The following is a 13,275-nucleotide window of genomic DNA, read 5'->3' as shown; positions in this document are numbered from 1 at the left end:
TGCCAATTTTTAAAACTTTAATATTGGAACTTTTAACATAATGGTGAATAATAAAAACAGGCAGAAATATTATTACTGAATAAATCAACTTAAACCTTAAATAACTTTCAATATTTTACTCTCCATCAAAAATATGTTGTCAAAATTATACAAGTTAAAAATAAGTTAATCATTAAAAACAAATGATCTGGAGGGCCGGGTAGAATACCCAGAGGGCCAGATCCGGCCCGTGGGTCTTGTGGTGTAGGGGAACACAGGGAGCTTCTGGGAGCATTTTTTCTATGCCACAAATAAGAGGGACCTGGTTGCAGGCAAGATAGGACCCTAACGCAACATTAAACTCATCATTAGCCAGAAGCGAAATTTGCATATCTATACTAGAAAATCTTGACCCTTACCCAAACCCTAACCGTAGCCGTAACCTGGTTCCAGTGTTTTTCTAGGGGAAGGGCGTGAACATTGTTCAAAGTTCGTTTGAGGATTTCCAGCTAATGATGCTCCGGTGCCATCATGATTTTTTCTGAATGGTATTTTTTTTTATCTGCTCCTGATTCACAACAATTTAAGCAAAGAAATATAAAAAAATAACAATTTTGACCTTATTTCCGAGTATATGTCCTACATCTTAAAAAAAGCCACAAAAGAGATTAAAAAAACACCAAAACACAATTTTCATTGACGTGGTCTTTAAAGAAATGGCTAAATTATTGTAGTATATTTTACCAAAATAGTGGAAAACGAGCAAAAGTAAACCAGTTTAACATTTATTAATGGTTAATATCTGAGTAACACTGTTGTTACTGTTACTGCTGGTGATATGTTTCATTCTGACCTTAGTCAGTTCAGTTTCAGATGGAGGTATTTTCTTAGAAAGCAGATTTTTAATGACAAAATGGCCTCCTCTCGACATTACGTGTCCAGCAGAACACACAATTGCTTTATTTATTGAGTGCTGAAATTTAAGGATTTAAAGTTATTTGTTCACGTCACAAGATGAAAAGAAGAAAAGGTTTTCAGTTTTCTGCACTACTTTAAAGCAAACATGATTTTTTGCATAAATATAGTTTGGAATTCCCTATAGAAATTTCTAGAAAATAATCTTTTATTTAGGAAAATGTTTTTGTAATGTTCTTAGTATTGTGTGTGGTGGGAGGCGGTAAAAGACATCAAGAGTTGTCTCTTTTTTTAATTTAAGATTTGATGAGGGCAGAAATAAAAAAAATAAATATATTCTAATTACTGCCTTTTTCCTTTCATAAAGATGCATGGACTTATGCTGTGCATTGAATATGTAATCGTATCATGGACCTCGTCATGAAATGAACAAATAAACGGAACAGAACGGAACTGCCAGAAGGCTCTGGTTCAAATCCCAGCTGAAAGGAGTTCTGCTCTCTGCATGTGTGGGTTTTCTCCAGCTTCTTCCCACAGTCCAAAATCATGCTTCAGAGGTTAACTCGTGTCTCGAAATTTCCCCCCTAGGTGCGCATGTGAGTATGTGGTTCTGCAACAGACTGGCAACCTGTTCAGGGATAGGCTCCAGCAACCCCAACACCTGAAAGGGATTCAGTTGGATCTGAAAATGGATGGGTTGATGTTAACAATTTAGTCTAATAGTTTTCGTGCCCGTCTCATTGCACAAGGAAGAAAGAAATTTGCTCTGCAGAAAAGCAACAGCGGCATTCAGCTGAAACTGGGAGGGTGGTGGGGGGACATGGTGATTACCCCCCAGGGGGGAAGCAAGGACATGGCTGAGACGTGATGACCACTGGTTCCATTAAAGGGACATAAAGTGCTCCTTGTTCATGCCATTATGCACATGGCTTAAACATGCGTCATTGTGCATTCCTTAGAGGAGATCTTTAAATAAGCAATCACACAAAACGAAGCACTGGAGGCATCAGAATCCAACTGAAACAATGAATATTTAATGTTCTTGTTTAGCTTTATCCTTCTGATGGGAACACTTTACAGACCAGAAAATGGATCACTTTGGCTTTATGCTCTCTGGTGACATGAAAGGCGCTAAAGGTTCCGTGGATGTTTTTGTTTAAGCCATCACACTCCTGAGGGATTTTCATCATAATGAAAGCTAGTGTTTTAATCTGGTCAATGGAGGAGAGAATTTGTGTTATTGGAATCTATCAATCTTCAGTGTCCTCAGAATAAAGCTCATTCGCAGAAAACATCTGGAGGAGGCATTTACCAGAAATCAGGAAAGCTATTTTGCGTGTGTCAGTCAGGGTTTGCTGGATTTAGAAAAGCTTCTTATTTGAGCTGAAATGTGCTTTCTTATTTCATTTTAACCTAAACAATATCATCTGCGGTTTACAGGGAAGGCTGGGCTGAAAAGGTTTCAGATTAAGTATAAATCTGGCCTAGCTGTTCAAAAATGGAGGAGATGATAGAAGATTTTTACTAAAAAAAATTGGCAATATTTCAAACTAGAAATAAGATTTTGGAGATATGAGTGCAGCTCAATCTTTTTCTAGAATCCTTTCACAAAATAACTCTACTATAAAAACAGGATAAAAAGCATGAGTTCAATATTAAACAGCCTTAAACCATTTGAACGTGTTTAAAATCAGAAAAAAATGTAATTATTTTCCTGGAGTATTTTTTAGGGTTTGGCTTTAAAGACCCACTCCAATGAAAATTGTGTTTTTAACATGTTCTTGTAAAATTTTTCATGATGAGGACACATATAAAGAAAATTTAAGTAAAAATGTCTAAAATTTGCTAGTTTTTAAAAACATTTTTATCATCTTGTCTGTATTTAATTTCTCTTATAAATATATAACCCTTAACAGACTGGAAACATTTTGTTTTCATGAAAACAATTGAGACGTAGCTAAATCTAAACAAAAATACATCATGCTAAAGAGTTTCCAAACGCTCTTTTATGATTAACTGTGGACTTCAGTGAAACGCAGGAGTTGATTAGGATTGCAGACAAAAGAACAGTACGCCGCAGCTACCTCACTGAACTCACTGTCATTAGCAGGAACACCAAGCTCCTTTCAAACTCATTAGTTGATAAAACAAACCTCTCATTTCCCATTAAAAAACCCATTCGTCCTCCCTCACTGGCAAAGCCCCCAACCCGCACAAACCCAAAGACCTCCCAACACCAAAAAGAAAAGAGAGGCTTTTATTTTTTAGAAACTCCAGAGTCTGGATTTACAATTAAAACCACACAAAGTGCTAAAGCAGCCAATAAGAGCTCTTTATCTGTTTTAAATCTGCAACATTTACCATCCTTAAGTTTTGGCTTTCTTCTCTCTTGGGATGATATACAGTAAATGGGCTGAAATATTTCAGTAAAATTGTTTTTAATGCACTTATTACATTTCTTTAAAAAACATTTGAGTTTTTGTCCTTTTTTTAAAGTAACTTTCAGAATAAAATACAACAGAAATAGTTGCAGGTTTCCTGGCAGAATAGCAATTTATTTAAATGTCAACAAAAGGAAATCCTTGTTTGTGCTTTGTTTAGTTTAATTTTACAGCTTTGTTTATGTACACTTTATTACACTGTTGTTTTTTTAAATTAATTGTTCAAATGAACTACACATATTTCAGACATATCAAAGACTCCATCCTCCCCAAAACTAACATGTATACCATTAATAATTTATAGTTGTAAAAAAAAAAAAAAAAAAAGTAAATTGTCAGAAACATTCATTTAAAGCTGCTTAGTGTCAAAATTCAAGTTAGCATGTTCCGTTCAGCCAGGATCAACATCATTTCAGAACGCTTTCATCTGCTCTGATTTGTTGTGGTCCGTGGAAAATCCAACAGATTCCAAAGACCAGCCTCATCCGCTTGACATCCAGATCCTGAGCAAGTTTCCCGTCGTCCAGCTGTGGTTCTGAAGCTGTGATGTCTCTCAGCACATTTCCTCACTGTGATGTAGATCAAACAGGCAGTTTTGGTTGAGATGTTTTTTTGTTTGTTTGTTTGTTTGTTTGTTTATAGAAGGAATGGCAAACTTAAGCGGTAGCTCTTTACAAATTTGCATGGATGTCTTCGTGTCGCAGCACTTTGTATGTCACCCAGTAGAAGATGTTAAAAATGAGAAAGCTCAGGGGAAAGACAGCTCTTGATATGGTGTCGATCCGTTTGGCCCGGTCCACAAAGCGCTTACTGAACACTTCCCCGTCGTACATGGCTATTGGAGGGGGCGGGGAGAACACTGCCGCCCCCTCCAGAGGAGCGCCGTCCTTGGTTTGCAGGCAGTGACCGAGTCCGTAACCCCGGAAGTAAAAACCGCGGCTCTCCCTCACCAGTTCCTCCTCCTGTGGAGTCAACCAGAGAAGAAAAACAGATTGGACTCCTGCTGACAACAACAGTTAGAGCTCGGCTCTTTACGCTTCTGCCTGGTTTCTGATTTCCAAATGTGTTTGGGTTTAGACGCAGTAAAGGGCAGTAGAGTTCAACAGAGGGAGAACAAACGGATAAGAGTTTACTGCAAGAAGCAACACATTAATATGACCGGTAATGTTTTTTTTAGTTTGATTTTAATGAATTTGGTACACAAAAAGAACATTTATGGTAACCTTTTTTTAAATTTATTGTTTACTCTGCAGGTTTTTCATATGTGTCTGCTGGGAATTAGAACTTTTTTTTCCTGTTTTTAACTCTATATAACCATTCACGTCATATTTGATCAAGCATTTCTGAAGCTCATATCTCATTAGTATGATCCAAACTTCTGCCCTGTAGTTCATCATCCTTCCACTAGGGGCAGTAGATGATCTTTTCCTTCTCATTTAAAAAATGGCTCCTTCCATGAAATCTCAAAAACACTTTTGGCAAGAAAAAGTTAGGCTAATTTTCTGTGAGAATAACTCATCTGTTGTAATGTTTTATTACTTGTTTGAAAGAATTCAAAATTTGTGAGAGAGACCTGGCTGGGGACATTGAGATGGTACCTGATATCATCAGACTGAAGCAGAAATCATACTACTTTCAGCAGAATTTATTTTCTTTATTTAGTGTTGCCTTGCTGTGACGTAGTTCATCTTTTTCAGATGTTTTTCTGTTATCTTGCTTGCTGTACAGAATGCATGCAGCTTTCATCCAATCGCAATAAGATCTTAGTTTTCATTCTATAAAACTGCACTTATTTTTCTACAAAGGTAGCAACAAGTGTTAGGAACTGTATAAAAAAACTTTTGGGAAAGGTTAAAACGGGAAAAACACATAACTGTTAGGGTCGCCAGTTCAAATGAAGTTTTTTTCAACTGATATGGGGGGACTTCCAGTTCCAGTAGAAGACCCTTGATGTCTGCAGCCAGGTCCTCTTGAAATTAATTAATATTTCCTTCTTTATAAAACACTTACACCATGTGTGGATCAAATCTGAGACTGTGGGTAAATAAGTAGCTTTTTTCCTGAACACTCATCAATATTTTTGCATCTTAAACTAATATTATTGTTAAAAAAATAACTTTTTTTCACTATTTTTATCTCATTTAACAATATTGTGCCTTTTCTTTATTAAAGGGTTTAAAACACCTTTATATAAAAGAGGAGATTTTTCAGTCATGTTATGGGTTTTACAGGTTTAAAGATTTAAAACTGTGAAGGCTCAAAAGGTTTTACTGCAAAAAACTTTTACCTGCTGCACAGATTTACCTGCCTGTTGTTAGAATTTGTGGACCTCAGAAGCCTTCTTTAAAAAAGTGACGACAAAGGGAGGAGAAGCAACAAACTTGAACCACCTCCACATAATGGACTTCTTGTATATAACTTAAGTTAAAATACCCTTCTGTAGAAGTCGCTTTGATAGAAAATGAATGTCTAAAAATATTTAGTTTCATTAAACACTATGTTTACACAAAATGATTTTTTCTCCAGATTTATTAAATATTCCTCTTTGAAGGCTCTTTTAAAAGTATTTGTGGAATTACTAATACAAAAGAAGACTTATGTACACATCTGCAGAAGGAAACAAATTGTCTTGTTTCTGACAAACCTCACTAAGAGCATTTGCTCAAATAAGGATTGAGGCTATAGATCTGCAGAATCCCGTTTTATCTCCTTTAATGCATGAGGGGAATGGGTCAGCCTCGTGGGGAGAGGATCAGGTGAGAGACACAGATGTTCATAGATGCATATGTTCAACTCTTTCCTAAATAAAGCTTTTGCAAACCCTGCAGCTACAGTAGAGCACAACTCTGTGACTATTAGAGGAGGGAGGAAAAAAAACTGCTAAAGTTTGTTACTCGTGGAGCCTACAGCTGCAATTATTCAGAGCACTCACAAGGAAGCAAACAAAAAGTGAAGTTATTTAAAGTTAAACTGTTTTTTTGTCACTTTGTTCTCAGTTTAAAAAAAATATTTTCTTAAAACAGGAGAAAAAGAAAAATGTTCAAGCATGTTTTTATACATGTGCTATAAATCTGGTCTTGAAGAGCTTAAGAATCATTTCGTCAACCACAAATTTAGATCGTTACACCCCTAAGAGAGAGGGTGGAGTTATTTTAAAAGAAAAAGCACAAATTAAACCAGAGTAAGTTCATTTATCATGTATTGAGATAACACTTCAAATATCTGGTTAGTCTATAAAAGATTGTTTTCAGAAAAAAACAAAAACCTGCCTTCCTGAGCGCCAGTACGTTTAGTTCAAATCTAATCTATTCTCTATTTGGTTCATTTTTTTCTTTAAAACATATTCCCCACCTCTGCCCTTTTTTTGAACCTTCAAAGTCTTGCTGCTGACTTCATTTCCTATAAACGTCCTCCTTTTCATGGCTGCCCTGTTGTTTAATAACCTTATGGTTACTATATGCTGCCTTTTCTTTTGACAAATTGCACAACAGAGGCGATCCTCACCTATCCCTCCCACTCTTTGTGAGATGATAGAACATCATGTGCTTAGGTCTAATGGAGCGTTACTCTGGAGATAATAGGTGCTCATCTCTGGTCTTTGCTCCCTGCAGCGACTCAACTCTCTGTAATTAGATGGCATGAGTTCAGTTGAAGCTTCTCTAATTATCTCACTGAAGAACAACAAAAAATATCCTTAGATTTCCTTTTTCTTGTCAAGAAAGTTTGTTTCCTTTGATTTTTTTTATTTTATTTTATTTTTTACCAAACTGAGTTATAAAAATCTGTTATTCTTTTTTATTCCTCATTTTGGGCGATAAAAACATAATTGAACATGCAATAACTGCTACTAGAGAGACCAATACTTAAAATATGTTTTTTTCTAATTAGTTTGTTTTCACGACTAATATAGATTTCTTCATATTCTGTTCACTTACCAAAAATCTGGACACAAGGAAGCCTAATCTTATTGCAAGGCATTTATAATGAGCTGTCCGATTTTATTGAGACAGCTTTAAGCCTGTTTAACCCAATGGACATATTATTAAAAACATTGATTGTGTGTTTTACTCCCCCAAGGGGAAAAAAAAAACATTTTTTTTAATTGGTTTTGTTTTAGTTGGGTAGTTAAAAGGTTAAAATGTTAGCTTTTTTAAGTTTAAATGAAAGCACAACAAACTTGCACAAAGGAGTTCAAAATGTTTTACACTTTTACAAAACTTTTTTTCAGTTTTAGCTCGAGTCCTTCAATGCTGTTTAAATAAATAGCTCAGCAGGAGTATAAAGGTTTATAGAGGGATACAATTTGCATTTATTGACTGTCTGTCTGCAACACTTTTGTCTTCCACTTAGAAACAACATGAATACGAGTGAGCATTGTACAAGTAATCAACTAATGTAAATACATTTTAAGGCGAAATGATGAGTTCAGGAACCCACTGCACGGTGTTTATTTAGCAGCCAATAAGTCAATAGCAGGCTGCTCATGGACACAAAGGATTTGCTTGACTGCTGCCTGTAAAATGTCATTGCAGTAATGGTCATTAGTGAGCTTTTTCACTAATCTTATACATACAGAGACACTCAGTTGTGTATTTAGTGACATGCACATTTGACACGCTCTTTATGTTCCTAAATGAAAAATGGTCTGGGAAGACACACTTATGACAACAATATGATTGGAACAACAACAAAAAATAATAATACGTATACCTTTGTGAAATTAATCACGAATGAGTCAAATTCCAGGCTGTAAAGGTTAAGGATTTAATCTCGTCTTAAAATATTTTTGTAATAAAATTCCCAGAAATTATGTTTAGTTTTGTTGTTTTTTTCACCCATACCATGACACTACCTTCATCTAAAAAGTACATCAGTAATTATGGAGTCATATCAAGATCAGTTTAAAGTGAATGGTGGTGAATTTAAAAAAGAGAACAATGTGAAAACTGCTTGTAACTCAAAAGTACACATTCTAAATTGTTTTAAATATGTGAAAAATAGCATTTGAAAAAATATATTCTATACTTGAAAGAGTCATCTCTCCTCTGATTTGGCGTATAGTACTAATAGTGTTCATGCAAACAAAATCTAATAGAATTTAGGCTATTCCCTTATGTCAAATATCCCCCTCCAGACATCCAAGAGACGGGGAATAAAATAATAATAAAATGGAAATAAAATATTTTATTGGTTTATTTGTACTCCTTTCATGATTTTAACAACTTTTCTCTCTTTTCCCACGTATATTCACGTAAATGACCAAATTTCATCCATGTAAAATGTGCATTGTGGCAGTGTGACACAGCCTTTAGCATGCTGTCTTTAACTGACCACTGTGGCTCACATTTTTCATAACTTGAGTGTACTAGAAATTCAAACCAAAAACAAAGCAGTGCAACTTACATGTCACTTTTCTACAGTCGATCTTCCAAACAAAATTGGCATTTTTTTTTAATTCAAAGTGATCAGCCATCATTGTCTAAAAAATGTTAACCATTAAGAATTAACTTACAGATAATGTAATTTCCTCACTTTTTGTTGCTAATTTAATGTGTATGCAATTTAAAGGCAGTCTAAAAACATCTGTGAAGCATGGTAGTGAAATGATTATGGTCTGGGTTTTTTAACCAGAACAGCCTGCTATTTATTGATGGAATTGAGTTTTGTATATCTGAGGTAAACTGTCAGTGAAGCACTCATTTAATTAAAATATGGTTTTTAATAAAGTAATTCAACTCTTTTGTTTACTTTGGTACATTAAACGCAAACACTGTTGTTATGATCGACACTTCAAATTCCCAGCAACACCAGTATAATAGCTTCTGCAGTTGTAAGACAACCAATGATAAACACAAAAAAAGCAAATTAAAATCGACCATAAAGGCTTTGGGGAAGGGGAGGTGCTTTGAATTTAAATAGACTTTTAAGCAGGTAAAGGATAGAGGGTAAAGTTGGTGATAAGTACATAGGGGAACAGAAGGTCAGAGGGCGGGGATTATAGAGATCAGCACAACAGGGTTTGACTGTGAGAGAGTCCAAGATAAATCCATGTTTCAGGTGAAGGTTTCACAACACAATCAACTTGGGAGACTGAACAAAAATTGGGTTGGAAGGTCAAGGTTGACAGAGGGGTTCATTTTATTATTTTCTTTTTTTACCCGTGCACAGGCGCTGCAGTGCTGACTCAGATTCCTGTAAGATGAGTTGCTACCGGGGTTATCAACGGCTTTCTGCAACGACTGAACACTCCCAACCTTACTGCCACTCGCCGCCATTGGAGACAAAGTAGAAACATTAAAGAAAAAAAAACATTAGGATGAAAGTATTTTTTATCAATGAAATCAACGTTTTTTTTATCATAATTGTTAAATTTGTCTCAGTTTTTGACACAAATATGACTTTAAAAAAGGGGAGAAATTACCTCTACTCTAAACATACAGTGCACACTTTGGATAAAAACAGTGGATGGCATCACAAAGGTATTCTGGGAAGTTTGGTTTGAGTTCACACCAGCTGTTTGTCTTCTGAGGCTTTCAAACCAAACAGAAGGCGAGTCCACAGCAACGACTGAACCAGACAAATACCGGGGTTTGTATGCGCCGTCAGACTCACAATCTCTCAAGTACAACGCAAAGTCATGAGTCAGTATGGCTCTGATAGAAGGTTCATGACCTCAAACTTAGTGGGAGTAAAAGTGTAGCTGATGTGAAGGTGGGAGGCTCTTCCCCATGACAAAATGTAATTTCCTCCCTCTCCTCTGTCTTGCTGCAGGATTTGGACAGCATCGCTGGTGCACTCATGGGAACTTGGCTTTGAGTATCAACTGTTCTTCTCCTGTTTGCTGAAGTTTTCACTGAATCTTGTATTTGTCTTTTGAAATTTAAAAAAAACAACAACCACTGGCTGTTTCTTCAAATAAGAAGGAAATTAATTTAGGATTGCCGATGAGGAAACAAAAGATACGGTTTTAAAGAAATATTTCTTTTAATGTTTTTATACACAAAAAGTAGAAATAAGCCCATATATTTGAGTTGCAGCAGGTTTTAGTTGATAAAAACGAGTCTCTGAATAATTCATGAAATTTGACTTCTGTTAATTAACTGTGTTTTTTTTTTTGGACGCTCTGCTGCTTCTTTCTCATGAGTCAGTAGTCAGACTCATCATGTCAGACTAATGTTTTCCTGACAACACAGCTAATGAAATTGAAGCATTTAAGAGGAAAATTTACAGTCTAAATGGTGTCTCTACTGTCTGAACGCAAACCTTTGAACACAATTTATGATCATTCTTATAAAAAAAAAAAATGAGAACACATGCTTTCTATTATAAGATTTCATCTGTTTCCTTAAATTGTGTAAAAGTGTCCAGTATTTCTTCTTGTAATCTGTACCAAAACACCAAACAAAACAAGTTCTTCCATTGTTTATCAGCCTGTCTATCTTTTCCTCTTTTTCTTTTGCTATTCTAAACAGTCAGTCAATATTATACTTTGAATCTGTATAACCAATTAACCCAATATAACCATTGGTATCATATTTGGTATTCTAAGATCCCGATCTCATTAGCACAATCCAAACTTTTCTTAAAAAACCCATAACTTTGTCCATGTTTTCTGCTGTGTAGTTCATCATCATTCCAGTGGAAGACCTGTTCATTTCAAAATGGCTGCCTCCATGGAATCTCAGAAAATATTTCGGTGGGAAGGGTTTGCCAATTTTCTAAACTTTATAGTGAGAATAACTCATCTATTGTTTTTTTTAATGGCTACTTGCTATATTAAAAGAAAGATAAATTATTTGATAATTAATTCTTTATAAAACGGTCCCTCCATGTTAAAAATGTGTGAATCATTTTGAGACAGTTGGTAAATAAAGTAATTATTCCCTGACATAAGTGCTGGGTGATATGTAAAAATAAATGGATATCACTATATACAACAATAAATTATATTTTTATTTTTTCTATGAAAAATTGAGAAAAATATCAAAGTTTAGGAGAAAAACAATCAGATTCTCTTCCATGTTTGTTTTGGACGACACTTCTTCCGTCAGTAGCAAATACTTCGGATGCTGCACCCTCTAATGGTTGTTAGAGGAAACAACCGCTAAAGGACAACCAGTGTTTACTGAGAAAATAACAAATATAAAACCCTTTTGATCCCTAAAAAAAAACAAAACAAAATAAATTGCTCCGAAGTATAAGTCGCACCACTGGCTAAAAACTGTGACTAATACTCTGGAAAATACAGTTCTTGAAAAATATTTTCATGGACCAAAAGAGATGTCCATGAAATAAACAGCCAAAGTCAGCCAACTGTTAAGGCATCGCAGACAGGAAGCAGATAGGAATTAGTCTGAGACCCTGGCAGTTCACTGTCAGCGAAGTCGGTAAATAGTCTGGCACGTAACCCATTGTAAATGCATTAGGGAGTGTAACAGGGTCAGGGGATCCCAGTGCCATGAGGCATGTGAAAAGGCTGTTAGTCTCTTAAATTTGGTGACAAAGATACAAGATTAGAAGGCCGCTCGCAGGTCAACGCTCAGCGTGGAAATGAACTGAAGTGAAATGAGCAGCTCGTCTTCATGTAAAATGACAGCCAGATGTAGCGTGTTGATGCTGTCAGTTCCTGAATATACAGCTTGCTATAATAACAAGAGGCAAAGCATACTGAAATAGAGGCTGACAACGACTTGTATGTGTGTGTAGCTGCTTTTTTGGAATCTGCTCTGTTGTCTGGCGGTGTCAGTATGTGTGTTTTTTCTCCCAGAAGCGGGGCTTAGCTGTGCGTGTCTTCACAGTTCACACTTACTATTCTCTGCTGTCGCTGCTTCTTCCTCAGCCTGATGAACTCCTTGTGTTGCCTTGAGACAAAGTTAACTGCTGCATACTCCAGCAAGGCAGCGAAAACAAACAGTAGACACACTGCCATCCAAATGTCTATGGCCTTCACATAGGAGACCTGAGAGCAGACAAGGTCAGAGAGTAATCAAATAATCAATCACCGAGGCTGATGGATGATTTGAAGTTGTTTATACACACTCCCTTGCCGCGTCCCTTTTTAAGGTCTGGGCGGATTCATCTTTGGGGTGACCTAGAATTGCAGTGAGTCAATGGGTTGAGGGTTGTTGACACGTCGCCATGAGACAGGTCACAGCCAAGACGTGGGGAGTGTTGGCTGTGACAGGAAATGCCTCACAGCGCGTCAGCTAGTTCTGCTGTGCAGAACAGACCAGGGCTTACCTATCCTGCTGTTTTCACAGATATCTCCACTGATTATAGATCAGGTCCATTTGAAGCAGAGCAAGGATACCTAAAAAAATAAGAACCAGGATTGGGCAGCCCTGGCGTGGACACTACACACAACTAAAGATGTAAACAGAAAATAAACCTCTCAAACAGGAAGTAACATCTGAGATAGAATGTCTGATTGGTTTCCGGCTCTAGTGTTTTTACATAATTACTGTTGATAAATGAACTGACACTATTGCCATTTTGCAATTGTGTCAGAAAAATAGTGCTGAAAGACCATTGACTCAGCATTGAAACTGGCCACCTGTGCTGCACGAATTGCGTTCAGTATGAATGCACCTTGAGACCGAGTGCTGCTTCTTCTGCATTGGTGTCAGTAGGAAATACTGATACATACATTCCAGTAGTGCACACTCACCTTGGGCAGTGAAGCTCTCGACCCCGAGCTTTGTGTGGTCATCGTCAAAACGGTCGTGATACCCAGACCGACTCTAGCTGGTGCAGCATCCATATTTATCCAGAAAGACACCCATGAAAGGATAACGATGAGAAGCGAAGGGATGTACATCTGAATCAAGTAGTAACCCATCTGTCTTTCCAGGTGGAACTTCACCTCAATGCAGGTGAATTTACCTGCAACCACATGAGATGGGTGATTTGTAGGACCGTGTGCATGTTATATTGACAAAAA

General features: G+C 36.5%; 1 protein-coding gene across 1 annotated transcript in view; it reads right to left on the bottom strand.

Annotated features, from left to right (window-relative positions):
• Window positions 1–3,645: 3,645 nt before the first annotated feature.
• glra4a (glycine receptor, alpha 4a) overlaps window positions 3,646–13,275 on the bottom strand; it is a 57,523-nt gene continuing 47,893 nt past the window's right edge. Inside the window, exons 7-9 of the mRNA XM_024283733.2 lie at window positions 13,003–13,217; window positions 12,145–12,294; window positions 3,646–4,297 (exon numbers count right to left, since the gene is read on the bottom strand). Of these exons, the coding sequence (XP_024139501.1) occupies window positions 4,007–4,297; window positions 12,145–12,294; window positions 13,003–13,217 (656 nt within the window). The 3' untranslated portion in view covers window positions 3,646–4,006. The remainder of the gene's footprint in view (window positions 4,298–12,144; window positions 12,295–13,002; window positions 13,218–13,275) is intronic.

This window comes from Oryzias melastigma, linkage group LG10 (assembly GCF_002922805.2).
Source record: "Oryzias melastigma strain HK-1 linkage group LG10, ASM292280v2, whole genome shotgun sequence".
Taxonomy (NCBI): Eukaryota; Metazoa; Chordata; class Actinopteri; order Beloniformes; family Adrianichthyidae; genus Oryzias; species Oryzias melastigma.
This window is presented reverse-complemented; position numbering and strand designations above follow the sequence as displayed.